This window comes from Diorhabda carinulata, chromosome 6, assembly GCF_026250575.1.
Source record: "Diorhabda carinulata isolate Delta chromosome 6, icDioCari1.1, whole genome shotgun sequence".
Lineage (NCBI taxonomy): Eukaryota > Metazoa > Arthropoda > Insecta > Coleoptera > Chrysomelidae > Diorhabda > Diorhabda carinulata.
Genome location: NC_079465.1, coordinates 9,817,414 through 9,834,285, shown reverse-complemented (window position 1 = coordinate 9,834,285; position 16,872 = coordinate 9,817,414). Strand labels below are relative to the sequence as shown.

The following is a 16,872-nucleotide window of genomic DNA, read 5'->3' as shown; positions in this document are numbered from 1 at the left end:
AACAGTTTTGAACGGTGACCAGTGTTCTGCGTGGTTAGTTCGAAAACATTAAAAAATTGCTGTTTGTATGAATAAAATAGTACATCACGTGTATAACAAAATAAAACTGTAAGAATAACGAAAACACAATTTTGAATAATATTTCTCAATATAAGAGTAGTAATTATAAACAATTTTTTATAATACTAGTGCAACTCTTGAGGATATTCTGGAAGCAGGTAGATATTGTACCATTGTATTATTCGGAATCAGTAAAGACACAACTGTAAATAAATTGAAAAGTGTAAAAAAATTGTCCGAATACGTGGAACAAATCAGGTACGACTCTTTTGTTAATTTAACCATAAAAAAGGCTGTTTAACTGTCCTCACTTGCACCAACAGTTGGTACCTTAGGTGAACATTTAAAGAAAGTGTACCTTCAGAGTCAGGTGTGGCTGGGGAACAAAAATACCAATCACGTTGATTGGGGTTGGGTTAAACTAAAAGGCACTTTAATGCCCATAGAAAACTCTAATCAACCCGCACCAGAGGAATTACTAAAAATTATATTTTGACAAAAAAGAGTACGGATCGACATGCAGGTGCCGCCCGGTAGGACTTTACTGTAATAGTACTTGCCCTATTTGATCAGAATCTTGTCTAAACAGACCGCCTATTTTAGACACTCAAGAAGACGCTAATAGCGACGAGGAAGTATAATATAATATAATAAAATAATAAAAATAATAAAATAATATAATAAAATATAATATAATTATTAATTTTTTTATATTATTTTCTAAATAAAAAAATTTATGGACTAAATATTTTTATTTTTTATTATTTTATTTCTGTGAATAAATTGCAAGTTATTGGTCATTGAAGGGTTTCGTAAGGGTTCAAATATTTAAAGAGCAACACTTCTTAAAAATACTGACGAAATATTCTCAATTCAATATAAATACACTTTTGAATAATTTTCAATTATAAAAGAATCGTTGAGATTATTTTTTAACTTTTCATATGATTAGGGGATGATTTGGAGGAGTTGCATGAATCTGATTGACCTTAAACGTGTTTGAGAATTTCAACAGATTTACGAATAATACATTTACACTTCATTTGACCCCAATTGTGCATAAAATCTAAGATTTTAATTTTTTTGCAATAAGGGAAGTTTTACACTCCCCCAAATATGAAAAGACCGGTTCAGCACAGGGAATATTTCATAGTAGAGCTTGAATTTAAATTTTCATGAAAATCGAGATTGTAATAAATGTCTAAAAAAAGCTTTCAATATTACTACCCTCAGAAGATGGTGTTTGGAGGGTTGCATGAGTCCGATTAATCATAAATTTGTTTGAAAATATCAATAGATCTACGAATAATTCATTTAAACTGTATTTTCCTCAAATACATAATAAAATCGAAGATTTTTTATATTTCTTACGATAAGGCTTAGTTTTCACCCCTAAAAAATAAAAAGCGCCCTTCGGCAGAGGGTAGATTTTGAATAAGGAGGTAAGTAGAGTTTAAATCCAACGTTTTTTACCGCTGTTTCCTGTACTACCTGTTTATAAGTCTACTACTATAGTTGCTTTAGTGATTTTGTAGATAGAGTTTCAGATGTTCATTATTATATTATATATATAAAGGGAGCAACTGGGAATTCAGAATTTGACAAGGGAATACCGGACGTTTGTGAAATGACGTATAAATAAAGAGATAAGCCAATGGCTGTCTTCTTCATCATAATACCGCGACTTCGCTTTTGTTCGTGAGTGTTAGTCCAGCCAAAGTCTTTCTGTATGTCTCTATTCACTTTATTTACCAGATTTAGTACAATACGGTTTCTGGTTTTTCAAAATTGCTGAAGGAGAAATGTTTTGGTAGTACTTCTTTGACAGAGCAGGCGAAAGTCTTTCCAAAAGTTTTCCAGTGATGGTTCCAATAAATAATTGATCCAACATTGGGATAAGTACAATTTTAACCAAGGGTAGTACTTTGAAAAAGAATGATTCAAATGTAATTATCTTTTTACCATGTTTTCAATGAAATAATTCATTTTTTATCATTACCAATTTTAAATATTTTACCACTGACTACTGTCAGTCCTAGAAATTTGTGCTTATATGTCATTTATACAAATGTTATATAGCCTTTTCAATGTCTCTGACAAATGACTACATTAGTGGTAATTGTAGCCGGACATAAATCACTGTTTATAATTATATTTACATTTATTTTAAATAGATTTTTATCCACTATACAGTATTTCATTAGATTAATTAATTATCCATAAGTTATGTATAGTTATTTAACCTTTTTTAGTTCACTTACCAGATGTGGTAATTACTGTAACATTATATTTTTCTATTTCATAGGTACAAGTATTATTTTAATATAATAACGAAACTACATAACACATCACTCAATAAGTCGTGTGACTAACTACGAAAAACACATATTTTTTTGCTAAAAATTGATTTTATTCATCAATGTAATCTTCTTCAAGAGTAATACCATCAATCCAACGCTTCTCTAACTTCTCGATACCTTGCTTGTACGAGGATTTGACATTTGTCTCAAATTGGACTTCAGTTTCAGCAATTACTATTGCATTTGATCTGAATTTCTTACCGGCGAGCATTTTTTTGAGATCAGCGAATAGCTAGTAGTCACTGGAAACCAGATCTGGACTAAGGTCGATGAGGGAGCAATTCAGAGCTTAATTCGTTCGTTTTAACTATCGTTTTTTCTTCGACATATGTGGCCGTTTTTCCTTGATTTTTGCATTCAAACGATCTAACAACTCTATGTAGTATTCGCTATTGATTGTCTCTCCTTTTTGAAGTCCATTGATCGTTTTGTTTTCGTATTGAAGTGATGGATCCATGTTTCATCCATTATCACATATCGACGCAAAAAATCTGATTTATTACGTGTAAATATGGCCAAACATTGCTCTGAATCATTAACGCGTTGTTGTTTTTGATCGACTGTGAGTAAAAGCGTCACCCATTTATAAAAAAGCTTTCTCACGGTCAAATGTTCATGCATAATTGTAAAAACACTGTGTTCTGATATCTTTCTGATATCAGTTATCTCACGCAATTCCAATTTATGCTTAGATATAACCAATTTGTGGACTTTTCTGATGTTTTCCGGAGTAACCACCTCAATTGGACGACCAGAACGTTCACCATTGTTATGTACCATTATCTGTATTTTTTTCATTAAAAAGCAATCATAAATTAACACCCGAAATTGTTTTGAAAATAACAAAAGTAGCTTCACTTAAATGACTGTTTGACTTATCGAAATGTCATGAAATTTTACACATAGTCTTTCGAAAGTTAGAAGCGCCATCTATGTGCCAGTCACACGACTTTTGAGTGATGTAATACATGTTGAGATCTCAAGGCTAGAAATTAGAATAAGTATAGTATGTAGTTTAACTAAAGCAAGAAACGAAGACTCGAGATGCGAACAGTGGATATAAATTATAGTTGTATATCGTGAATATATTATCAATATAAAAAAAGGAAGGATTGTTTGTATTATTAAAATAAACTGCTGAAGTTATTTAGGCTTTTCATTGTTTTCTCACTGTCCATAAGAAATGATGGTAATAATTAGATCCCACCAGTGGAGAGATTTCCCAAAGGTGAAATAAAATAATTTGTTAATAGATAATGAGCAGAAAATATTACACCATCGTGAAGGTGGCAGCCGCACCCAAGACCTCTCGTTTACAAGTCTTATTGTACCTCGAGTGCAAAGAACAAATGCTTTTTGTCAATTTTTAAAAAATACAGAAAATAAAGGATTTCTACTATTCACTTCTGAAAATGTATATTGCTGTTCTTCAATGAGAAAACAACTACTTTCCTGGCTAATGCCTCGAAGAATATTGAATTACACTTATCTGAAGAGCGTGATGTCAATAGACCTTTTTGTCGATATTAACATCCCCAATGGCTCGCAATTGCAAGGAGAGGTTGTAACGACTGACTAGTTTCGACGTTATTACGTCTCATCAGAGCAATTCAATAACCCTCGTCTCTCTCTCTTTCTCGAGAAAGAGATAAATTCAGGACTGGATAAGGAATGCCATAAATATGAGAAAGTGGAAGAAAATGACTAATAATAAGATTAATTATAAGTTATTCTAATAATTATTAATTTTTGATCTCAGTTTTTCAATTATTGGTTAAAAATAAATTAATTAAATTATCTAAATGTAACTTACAATTCTGTGAGATTTTGATCACAAAGCATATGCCAGTTGGTCTGCTGGAAGGCACTAAATCTAATACACTGATACTGAGATTCTGACAAACAAGCTTCTGAAGAGGCATAATCTTCATCTATTGACGTGTTCAACTGTTCGGAGGGGCTAAGTTGGCTGTTGGTACAATGATCTAAATGGCGAAAATATAAAAAAACATAAATTTATTACAGTTATCATTTAACTTAATTATAGTATCTTGTTTTGACTAAAACTTTTTTAGCATTTTCTTAAAAAGTGCTGATTAGAGCAAAGTTTTTGTTAGAAGCAAGCTGTATTTTAATTCTTTTTATTATAGGCATGTTTGGAAGTTCATTGGGGAGTTTATCAGGTTAAAAAATGAACTGCCAACCAAATTTGTCAATTGAAGAGGCAGTGCGAGCACCGACTCTACTGAATGAAGAATATTCAATGCGATATGTTGCTGGTTTGTTAGGAAGACATCATTCCAGCAGCAGTCGCATAGTGAGGCGACATAATGAAACGGGTTCGTATCATCGGGGATCAGGACAAGGGCGTAAACGTTGCACTAATAAAATTGATGATCGTTTTTTGAAACAACTCTCAGAAACAGGAGAGTGACCAGCAATCTGATAAAAAATGTTCGATATATCGTCTCGAACGGTTGGAAGACGTTTACACGAAGCAGGGTTAAGTAACAAAATAGAACAGCCAAAAAACCCTTGCTTACCAGAGAACACAAAGTTTAAACATCAAATTTTGCAATACTACATCAGAATAAGATCATCACTGATTGGAAAAGGGTTCTGTTCTTCGATGATACTAGAGTTAGCCTTACAAGTTCCAGATAGACGTAAGCGTATCTGGCGAAGGTAAGGAGAAAGGTTTGCCAGCTGTAATATCTCTCCCAAAGTGCCTTTTGGTCAGGGCCGAGCCTAGGGTATCCGCAGCCCGGGTGCAAGCACAAAATATGCTGCCCTATTAACGTACCTAGTCGATTAGTGAGGCGAGATATGAGGTAAATTTCTAGTCTAGTCGGATAGAAAAATACCTATTAATATATTCTGTCGTTTTTGCGGCAAACGGTTTATTCTTTATTATTACCTATTTATTATCTTTTTTACGCCGCCCGATTCGCCCTAACGCTCAATGCACTATTTTGGTATTATTGTAATAATAAGAAAACAATATTTCGGAGAAATGCCAATATCAAAGATTGGCACTTTGCGTTTTGCAACTAAATATTTTTTGCATGATGGGGTTCAGTTTTTATTTCAAATGAAATAATATAGCTGCACTTGTGTTCTTAAAAATATGGTATTTTATATGTAGGGTAGTTGGGGGCAAAAAGACGCAGAACTGTATTTGGCGAGGTCGACAGAGATTCTAACTGAATTTAAAAATCTGAAAGAACTAGTTTTTATTGGCTTTGAAATGTTTAAAACATTATCGTCTTTTCGAAATAAGGCATCTTCCGTTATCTCACGAACACAAAATGTTCCTGGCAATGGCCAGGTTTCCCAACTTAGGGTGTTCCCCTCAAATTTGGGGTAGGAAATGTAGGATGGGGTGCTTTTAGGGGTCTTATATTTTTAGGGATTTTCATAACTTCAAATATTAATTTTTTTATTTCAAATCAAGGAAAATAAAAGTGTAGGCCCTGATATAATCTAATCTAGCGAATGATATGCGATTGTTTTTTATAAAGAGTGCAGAATTGAATAAAATGCGACGTGCATTCCAGCATATTGTTTAACACAATTATAAACAATATTTAATTATTTATTTTATATATTAATATTTGGACCTAAAAACCATTTCATAATCTAAATTTAGAAGAAGATCTAAAAAATAAGAAATTAAAAAATAGATTATATAGAATTATGATAATGTTATAGATTATTTCTTCACGCATCTATTTACTCACAAAATATTTTCAAATCAAATAATCGAATTTACCTGGTTCACTTTTAACTAATGGCGAATCTTGAGATAACTTTCTTTTCTTAGGTGCAGATTGCAGGTTTGTATAAACGTTCTGAATGTTTTCCAAATTTTGTTCGCATATATTATTATCTATGTTGTTCCTGGGCAAATTTTCTATGTTGTGATTATATCCTAAATGTACAATATTTTTATCGAAATCGTCATTTTTATAAATACTTCTTTCAAAATTTGGCGCTGATTCTGATGAAGTCAGTAAGATCGGACGATTGGTATCTGAAACATTTTTTTGTAAATGTGTGATTAATTGAGACAAAATTTAAAACGGTGCTCGATTTACCTGTAACATTCGAGTCGGTTAAGATTATTCTACCTTGTAAAATATTCTGATCGCCTTGTAAATTTTCTTGAATCGTTCTATTATTGAGTATAGCCGTTCCATTTCTGATATCTCCACTTACGATTAGTCCGTTATCTTGTAATATATTACCGTTATCTAAAAGCTGATCATTATTTTGGTCCGTCACTACAATATGTGATCCTAAAATAAGGTTGTCCGTCAAAATGGGACTGAGTATGGTGGGTTTATAAAGGCCTTGTGTTAGGTTGGTGTATATAGTTTCCTGTGATGTAATTGGTGCCTCGCATCCATCTTGTGGACTATAAGGGTGTTCAGAGCTGCTGTCTGGTGGGCTTTCAGGGAGTGAATGTCTACAAAAAAAATTGATTTTGTTAACAAAATATCTATTGCGCATGTAGAACGCAAGAAACATCGTAGATTATTTTGTATAAATTATTTTGATATTTAGATATGCGGTACTACCAAAAATATGTCGGCTGAATTTTTATAAAAGAATTATTTGCACAAAGAGTATGTCTCATATTCTCCTAAGATTCACACAGATCAACTCAAAAGAAACTCCTTTCTGACGCAAATCGCTAACCAGTTTGCAACGAGTAACAACCTTTGTAAATAAATGGAAATTTACAGGCAGGGCAACTGGTTGCCAACCAGTCGGCAACGCGTTGGAACCAGTTTAAAGAAACTCGACCTGTTTATTCGCTGGCTACTTGAATCACCTGCCTCTCAAAGGATTTAATGGACGAAGGTAATTTTTTTCAATCTGATGACGACAACACGAGTTTTTAATTTCAACAGGTTACTAATTCGTTCTAGTAAAATTACTTTCTTAATTTTTTTGTTTCTGGAACTATATTTGTTATTTTTTATGCAAAAAACAAGCACATGAGGCTAAACCGTATTACACTCGATTAGCACAAGTGGGGCCTAATGTATTCAAATGCCTGTGGATATTGATCTTGAACATCTGTAGGTTGTATTGTTCGGGAAAGACGTGCCTTGTCTAGCTGATTCCATAGCTTCTCCAAAGGAAAGATTCTCGATAATTTGCATTTCCGGGTGTCTGCAAGTGGATTCGGTGTTCATGATCTCTTGAGCAGGTTTTGCAAATACTGTTCTAGGCGAGATTATGTTATACAGCCCAGAAGAGCATCTACCGTGGTAGTATCGGTAAAAGAGGTTAGGTAATTCAGCTGTCTCTTCTGTATTGAGTCGAACATTTTCAGGGTATGCTTGGGGTTCTAGCTCCAAATGTGCGAGCAATATTCCAAAGATGGACGAATAGAATAGTTTGTACATTTGCAAAAGAAGTTTGGACCAGATTGTTTTGTTCGACGTGAGGCAATTTTTTTTCGTAGTTGAACTTGAAAAAGGAATATAGAATAGCTCATGTCTCTTTATTAAAATGTAAACATGTTAATTTAATACAATTATTTATTATTTATTTGAAACAAAGTCTGGAAAGCCCAAAATGGTTGATAATTTTAATTGCCTCAAGTTGTTCTTTATAAACCAAAATGAACTACTGTCAGTCAAATTTCGGTCACAATTGAGTCTACTGTGTGTGCAGAGACACTAATCAGTTGGCAACCAGTTGGTGACTTAAGTCTATTTTCAATTACTCCATGTGTATTGTATGGAGCGCTGTTTTAAACAGTATATTAATACATCACGTTACATAATCAGGCGCACGCGTACTAAACTGAGCCCATTTTCTGCAAAACTACTCATTTTTGTTTCACCTGAGCTCACCTTTTGATGAATCGTGCTTACTTTGTGCTTGTTTTTGAAAACTGGCGAGAAAAATGTCGTACTGTATTGTAGATTCATGGATTGACTGTATCACGATGATCAATATATGTAGCAAACAGCCTAGGAGGAAATAGGAAATATTTTTCGTTTTCGTAGTTGTTTTTGTTTTGAGTAAAAGTTTCGGTAAAAAAATAATAGAAAATGTATGCTTAAAATCTAAAAATTGGATTGTATCTAACAAAACAGTTTGGAGTGAAGCAGAACTTGAACCTGAACTGAAGGCAGGCACCGACAACAAAACATTTTTCTTTATATTTAAATTCCTAAATACGGTTTATAGTTCATAGTAAGATTATGGGCAATTAAGGACCGTAGAGGTCTTCTGATAGGTCCGTCATGTACCACTTGCAATTACCAAAGGTCGATATCATCTCAAAAGCCAATCAAGCACTTTGGTTTGTAGTTTTTGACATTAATAGGCAAACTGTGAAGCTTGCCTATTTAAGTGGAGCAATTGTTTCTTAAGAGAAGAAGTAGATTCATCTATGGGTGCCCTAGCTTGCTTCATACCAGGTGTCTCTATTCATCTCCGCCGGGTCTATCTTGCAAGGAAATTGTTTAGAGACATAATAGCAACACTTTTGTCTACACCAAGAATGGACTCTAGGCCCTTTGCTGAATTTGCTAATTCCAATCTGTCGAGTCCGTCACTCATCAGTTATATTCTGTAACTCAAGCACAAACCTAGAGAACACCGTTTCAGCCTTTATTGCTTGTATGGCAGCCATACAGTCTAAGTAGTTTGCTATTGGTATATTATATAAAGTCACCAGTCAACTCATGTATGCTTCCAAGCCCTAATTATTAACGGTCGCAGCTGCAATTTGGTCACTGCTCATCAAAATGATTGACCAGTCTTACTCTAGTGTCTACTTTCTCTGTTCAAGGTATCTACACGATAGCCACGTACGTGAGAAGGGGTTTAACCATTGAGGTATATATCCAGTAAAGAATCTTAGGTGAAAGGCCCCATGTACAATAGGAGACCCTTCTACATTCCTAGAAGGCAGAAATAGCCTTTTTCATTTTGATGTCTACGCGTTCATGCCAGAATAGTTTTGGGTCCAGAGCAACCTCCATTCATTTCACCGCTTTAGAGAACTTAAGAGTTACGTCTCCAAGTGTTATACTTGGGGCCGTGTCAATGTTGCGTCTTCTGGTAAAAATGTTTGGGTTAATCTTTACCGGCTCGGACTTACTTCACCTGCTCACTTGTTGCAGGATCCTTATGATGGAACTTTGAGAATCGTCGGCGCCCTTTCCCGGACAAAGACATCCTAAACATCGTAAAGGTGTACTTTGTGATATGAATTTCCGTAAAAGTTTTAACCTAATCCATATTTATGCAAATAAAAATTACTCCAAAAAGTTTGGGTTCTGGAACATCGAAAATTGGTTAAACTAAATTTGCAAAACAGTATTAGGGATGAACCCCAGAATTGAATTTCTTTTTATAAATACCTTTATAATATTTGTAACTTTTTCTGTAATCATATGTTTCTAATTAGAATCATTGCATCTAGTAAAATTTGTAGTATGTTACGTTGAACTCATAATCAACAATCTTCAGTATAAAAGAATCTTAACTTACCCGATATTCCTTTTATTTTCAACGATGACATTCAGAAGTTTACCGGAGGGTTGAGTAGAATTGAGTGAATCTCCAAAATAGGAATTGTTACCTTGAGAACCTTCGCTATTGATGAAATCTTCCAATTGTGAAAAGTCCAAGGCTTCGTTATCTATTCCTCCAACGAAATCTGTACCCCGAGCTGCAATAGAAACTTAAGGTAAATAATTGAAATGAACCATATACTATATGTCTATTTATGTAAATGCTAATAGCATGATACTATTACATACATCGTTCATCTATGCTCCTAAAATTTGTACATTACTGAACATTTAATAACGTATTAAGAAAATTCTGTCATAACAACACAATTAATCCAAATATTGCAATTGCATCAAAAGTGCTAGGGAAGGTGCTAGACTTCACCATCCGTGAACTTGATGAAGCTGAAGCTTCGCATGACCCAATTGAACAAGAACCTTGGTTTAACGCAAGGTAAGTGCTCGTTGGGTGCTCCGGATTCTGACTGACGGACACCAAAACGTCTTAACGCTGCTCGCAAGTTTCAGTAACAATGCTAGAGAGGAAGCAACAAGGAGAAGTTGTTGAACTCTATCGATACAGGAGTTTGAACAACATTTCCGTCAATGGCATCACTCTAGTTCATCACTAGTAAAGTAGTTCAAACAAACTCAGTCGAAAGTTTACGGCAGCTGTGTTTTGAGATTGAAAGAAGCTCCGCTTCATCGATTTTATACAACCTGGAACGACAATAAACTCAGACAGATGTTGTGAAACATTGATCAAACCCCTACAAAAAATTTCTAATTGCCAGAGAGAACGACTGACGGACGGATTAGTGCTTCTTCACGACAACGCTCGTCCCTACGTCACTCGTCAAATGCATGAAGATGTAAAGAAATTTGGGTTGACTATTATTCTGCATCCTCTATCACCGTCTTCAAAAGTGTGATAATTTATAATACTATAAGCACCTTTATCTCTGTCAAAGTGGTTTCAATTATTGTTTTTTCCTATGGAGTTTATGTTTTGCCTAGATCAGCACTGTCCAATTTCAAATACTGAGGATCAGTGACGTGCAGCGGGTAAATAGCAAGTGGAAAGATAATTACTAATATTATCCAAAATAAGCGTATTTTCAATTTTTAAGCTCAAAAAAATGAAAATATTTTTATGGATTAATCTTGATTTTCAAATTTTTTTCTCTAACATAACTGAAAGGGCTGAGCAGATAGATTATTTATCGCACTAGTGGAATCTGCTAAATACAATCTAAAAAGCGCAAAAAAGCAAATGCAGCGAAGAAGAAACTAAAGTTAGCAGCAACGATAGCGATGAATATTTTGAAATCGATGATTCCACATCCACATGTTTTGAGATAAAGACTCGGATTAGAGTTTATTTTTACAATAATTTTTATTCCATAAACTCAGTTACTTTTTTTTTATATATATATATATATATATAAATATGTTGTGAATCCATCCAATTTTCTCTATAAAATATAAAAAATACCTTGATAAAATGTTTTGCTTCATTGGTATGATTTTAAATGAAATATGCAAAATATCCAGATATTTTCATGTGAAGTAAGAGTATGGTTCCAGAAGTACCTAGCCTGACTTAGAGATGGCGGTAATCTGTACAGTATATGTTTCAAGTTTGAAAACGCCACGTTGGTTAGTATTTGTTTGGCAGTCATCATTAGTAAAGGTTTTCAGTGAATTTGTAAACATGGAAAAAATTGATCAACGTTAGATGATAAAATACGTTTATTTGAAAGGCATTGGTCCAACCAATATAAAAACTCAACTAGATTCTACTCTGGGTGAGACTGCTCCTTCGTAATAAGCAGTAAAATATTGGGTAGCAGACTTTAAACGAAGCCGTATGACCTGCAAAGATCAACATCATAGTGTGAGTGACGACGCCAGAAATGTTGAAGAAAATCCACAAAGCGGTACTGGATGATCTTCGACTGAAAGTACGCAAGCTAGCAGATATAGTAAGCATTTCACAAAGTGGGGTACATCGTATATTACCGGAAAATTTGGACATGAAAAGCTGTGCTTTTACTCACTATGAAACAAAAACAGTGTTGAGTGTTAAGCCAAATTTTTGCGCCGTTTCATAACCATAGATAAAACGTGGATCCATCATTTCACACCCGGAACAAAAACCCAATCAATATAATAGACTGGAAAGGAAGAACCGGTTCCAAAGAAGGCAAAGACCGTTTCATCTGCAGACAAGATAATGGCGTCGGTTTTTTGGGATGCGCGTGGGATAATTTTCTTTGACTATATTGAAAAAGGAAAAACTAACAACGGAGAGTATTTTACTAACTTATTGCAAAGTTTGAGAGAAGAAATCAAGCAAAAATAGCTGCATTTGGCTAAGAAGAAAATGTTGTTTCATCAAGACAATGCACCATCTCACACATCCGTTATTGCAATTAATGATTTACATTTTGAATTGCTACTTCATGTACTATATTCGCCAGATTTAGCGCTCTCAAATTATTTTTTTCCTACACTTGAATAAATGGCTCGGTAGTCGAAGATTTTCAAACAAAGAAGAGGTGATGTCGGCAGTTTATGGTTATTTTGAGAATTTTGACGATTCTTATAAAAAGAGCTTCGAACTGGAGCTAAAACGAGATTATGTTGTAAAATAAATATATATATTTTTTAAATTTTTGTGTTTTTTTTGTTGGGTCAGGTATTTCTAGGAACATCCTCGTTATATGGTTTTTCCACCTTCCCGCAGAACATATTCTTAGTTTTCGATAATTTTAGCATATAACTATGAATAGCTTCGACCGTTTTCTAAAGTATTATGAACATCAAAAATTCAAATTATTTATTTGTATAATAACCAAATGGATATAAAAGAATCAGCAAATAATTCTTGTACGTCGCTGCTGCTACAAAAATCGAGAAAGAAGTATGAATACTTTAAAAAATGGTGTCAAACAAATACTACTACAGCACTTTTGTCCTACTTTCATGAAAAATATGCTGAGATAAAAATTTAGATACATATTTTCAAACTTCAAACATTTTTAAGAAGAATAACTTATTGTTAAGTAAAGTAAATAAGATACACGTTTTATAAGGCAAACATTATTACTACCCAAGTGCGGTAAGTTCACTTACCCATCAAGGACAATAGATACCTTTTAGTAATTATTACTTAAGTCCTTCAAAAAAATGTCAAAATGCGTTATTACAATATAGAGAAGAAAAAAAATTTCTTCTGTTATGGATAATTAAAAATACTTTTTGCTTCGCTGGTAGAATTTTATTAAAATCCATTTACATCGTAAGGATATATTCAACAAATACATTATTGTGTTTAAAAACGCAAACATATTTCGGGGTCAACATGCAAAAATGTTTGTTCAATAAATCCGTTCTCATTGTTTACGCGTCACCTGGGGAACGCCTACAGGGCTTTTCAAGCATAGAGACTGATTAATATAAATAAGTGAATACACCATTCTACTGTAGGATGGGTACAGATTAATTCGGGTAAAGGTATTTAGGATGGACTGGATTTAACTATATTATAATAACCACATTATGTCATAATTTAAATTGTCTGCATAGTTTGAATAACAAGTAGTTTCGGGAAGTTTTTGAGTGACTAACATTTGGGGGGTACGCTACACAATTCGTGTGAATTTTTAATCGGTTGAGATGGATGAGAGGATGCGCCAACTCGAAACGGGGATATTTCAGATGAACGAAAAGGTAGTCCGAGTACACAATATCTCATTAAGAATATTACCTACAATTTAGTACCTGATACCTTTGTAAAGTTGTAAAACTTTTTATATATATATTTGGCTGATCATCTGTTGAGTATCTTCCAGTAGGTGTTTGGGCACTGTATTAGAGAGAGAGAGAGAGAAAAATAACTAAATAAAGATACAAATGACATAAAATTTTAATATACAGAAGAAAACCACAATGAGTAACAAAATTATAGGTAATAGTAATAGGTAATAATTAGTATATAAGTCCATAGCAAAAATTAAACCAGTATGCATATGCAATTAAATATTATTATTGAATAGAAGTTGTTTACAGAATAGAAGGCATTTTCCAGTAAATATGCCCTGAAATTATTGCGAAATGCGGAAAAAGATTATATCGATTTGATTTCAATTGGTAAGTGATTGTACATTTTTTTGCATTGTAAAATATTAAGCCCTTAACTAATTCTAAACGTGGAGTAGGTAGGTAAAGGTCGTGCTCCGCGTTCCTAAGTGTATAGCCGTTCAACGACCTTTCTGAAATTGAAAAATAAGGGCATAATAAACAGTTAACGAAGTAGATAAGTTCAATACTTTGGAAACCGATCTCAGCGCAAAACAGGAGGAACTTAACTTTTTAGTTAAGGCGGCAATATGTATCTCCCATTTCAGGGAATTGTTCACACAAGCCCTAAGAATTTTACAGATTCAATGACGTCACTGGTGGTGTTATCAATAAAGAAGGCAGTAATGTATTTTTATATGATAAAACTTTGGGTTTAGAAACGTTGTGACAGAGAAGATTAAAATCGCACCATAATTTAAGGGTGATTAGGTCACTAGATATGGTACGATATGGAGTGCCGTGAGATCAGGGTTGCTCCAAGAGAAACTAGTGTCGTCTGTAAATCGACATATTTTACCACTGATGTCGTAGACAGGCGATGTCGTTTATAAACAGAAGAAACAAAATAGGGCCTAGTACTGAGCGTAACAAAGAAGATCAAGACGAAACTCAATTCGGCCTCAGAAATGGATTGTGAACACGAGAAGCACTTTTTGCACTGATTATATTACTACAAAAATGCCGGAACAAACGGAGAGATGTATTTACAGTCTTTATCGATTACGAAATGACATTCGGTCGAGTATGACATGACAAGTTAATAAATATATTAAGGGTGTTGATAGTTCCGACGTCAGAGTCAGGAGTCAGACAAGGTTGCATACCCTCACCACTTCTGCTTAATTTGTATTCAGATAAAATCTTTAAGCAAGTTAGACACAACTTATCACATGGAGTAAAAATTAACTGTAAACTTATAAATACAATCAGATACGCAGACGATACAGTTGTACTGTATGACGACTTGAATGGACTGCAATGCCTTTTAAACGCCATTGACAGAGTGGGGAGAGAGATAAGTCTAAACATTAACTGTTCTAAAACAAATATATGGTATGGTAATTTAAAATTTCAACTCCGGAAACGGATGATCAAATATTACATATGGCCAGTTCCCTTATATGGTGTCGAAGCATGGACTTTAAAAATATCTACCACTGTGTAAGTTAGAATTAGCATCAGGGAGATATGAAAGCGGATCATGAGAAGAAGTTATAGAATTGATAAATTTTTGGTTACATTCAAAAAGTAATTATTGAGGTTAAAAGGTGAAGTAGAGATGTTGCTCGATGAAGAAACCTTATTTCTTAGATCATTCACACTATACTTGTAAGCTTCTATATACACACAGGAGAGTCTTGACCTTCTTTATTGGCAGGAAATTATTAAGCAGTTTCTTTATTTGTCACGTTATATGTATGTATGTCTTTATATATTTTAAGGTCAGCCTACTGGCTTTTAATAAATTATTTTGCACTTCAAAAAAGAGGTTTATTTGTTCCAAGTCTCTTATCTCACTCACTTTTAGGAATGGAAGGTTCTTTTACAGAGCATCACTAGGGGTATAGTAGTTGATGAAGAATATAACCATGATTCACCAATTTTGCAATCTCTGTAACCTATTTAGAAGGTCGACACTGGCTCTGCTCCAGGGCGAAGATAAGGTTCGACAAGGCTTTTGTAAGACAAATACCTTGTTTTAGTAGTCAGTTGGTGGTTATACCTTTTTATTAGTGCAATAAATGTAGTATTTTTTCCAATCACGTTATCCACATGTCCATACCACATTAATTTATCAGATATCACCAGTTCTAGGTATCTGTACCCTTAAGTATTAGGTTGTTCAGTTTAATAGTGAAGTTCCACTGTCTCTTGCCTTTTTGATGGATTGGCTTCTCCAGATCCATAGACTCTTTGGGCTGCAAATGATACGAGACCCAAATCTATATATCTATATGTACATACATACATATACACTGTTTTCTCAACATTTAAACTAAGTTTATTATTACACAGCTAATCAATGTAGAGAATAAAAAATCACTATTAATATCTTCTTCAATTTCACTTTCATTCGAACCGGAGTACATTAAAACATTGTCATCAGCAAACATGATATAATTAGTCTTCAGTCCCAGATATTTTAAGCTATGTACATATAAAAGGTATTGTAGTGGCCCCAGTAAAGAGCCTTGTGTTGCACCTAAAATTACAGTTTTTGCGTCACTGGTTTTGAAAAGGTTATGGAACACCTCTATCAGTCCCATTTTATAAAGCATTTGTAGTAATAACTTAATATCAACAGTATCAAAAGCCTTTTATAAATCAATGAACCCTGCCATTGGTTTATGTCTATTTTGTTTGATACATGTTCTGGTAAATCAACTGTCACTCCTAGGGTACTGCTTTTTATCTGAAATCTATATTGCCTTTCATCAAACTTGAAATTGGTTTCGACAAAGTTCACAATCCTAATTTTAATTATCTTCTCCATTATTTTGACATAAATATTTAATAGTGATATGAGTCTATTAGTTGCTTACATCAATATGGGCCCCTTTTTTATATCTTGGCACCATTTTTGCTGTTTTTAAGCCTTCTAGGTATATTCCATTTTCTTATATTCTGTTTATTAGATTTACTAATTTTGGCCCAATAGGGTCAAAAAGTATGTATTTTTTTACTATGTTGTCTGTACCAGGAGATGAGTGATTTTTTAGTTCATTTAGGGTGTTTTTTACTTCTTGGAGGTTTGCTGGTTC

The 16,872-nt window shown here is 33.7% G+C and overlaps 1 protein-coding gene across 1 annotated transcript in view; it reads right to left on the bottom strand.

The window, feature by feature from the left end:
• Positions 1 to 16,872, bottom strand: part of LOC130895505 (myelin regulatory factor-like protein) — a 103,966-nt gene that overhangs the window by 21,718 nt on the left and 65,376 nt on the right. The window contains exons 2-5 of the mRNA XM_057802837.1: positions 9,942 to 10,122; positions 6,518 to 6,888; positions 6,193 to 6,453; positions 4,234 to 4,405 (exon numbers count right to left, since the gene is read on the bottom strand). Of these exons, the coding sequence (XP_057658820.1) occupies positions 4,234 to 4,405; positions 6,193 to 6,453; positions 6,518 to 6,888; positions 9,942 to 10,122 (985 nt within the window). The remainder of the gene's footprint in view (positions 1 to 4,233; positions 4,406 to 6,192; positions 6,454 to 6,517; positions 6,889 to 9,941; positions 10,123 to 16,872) is intronic.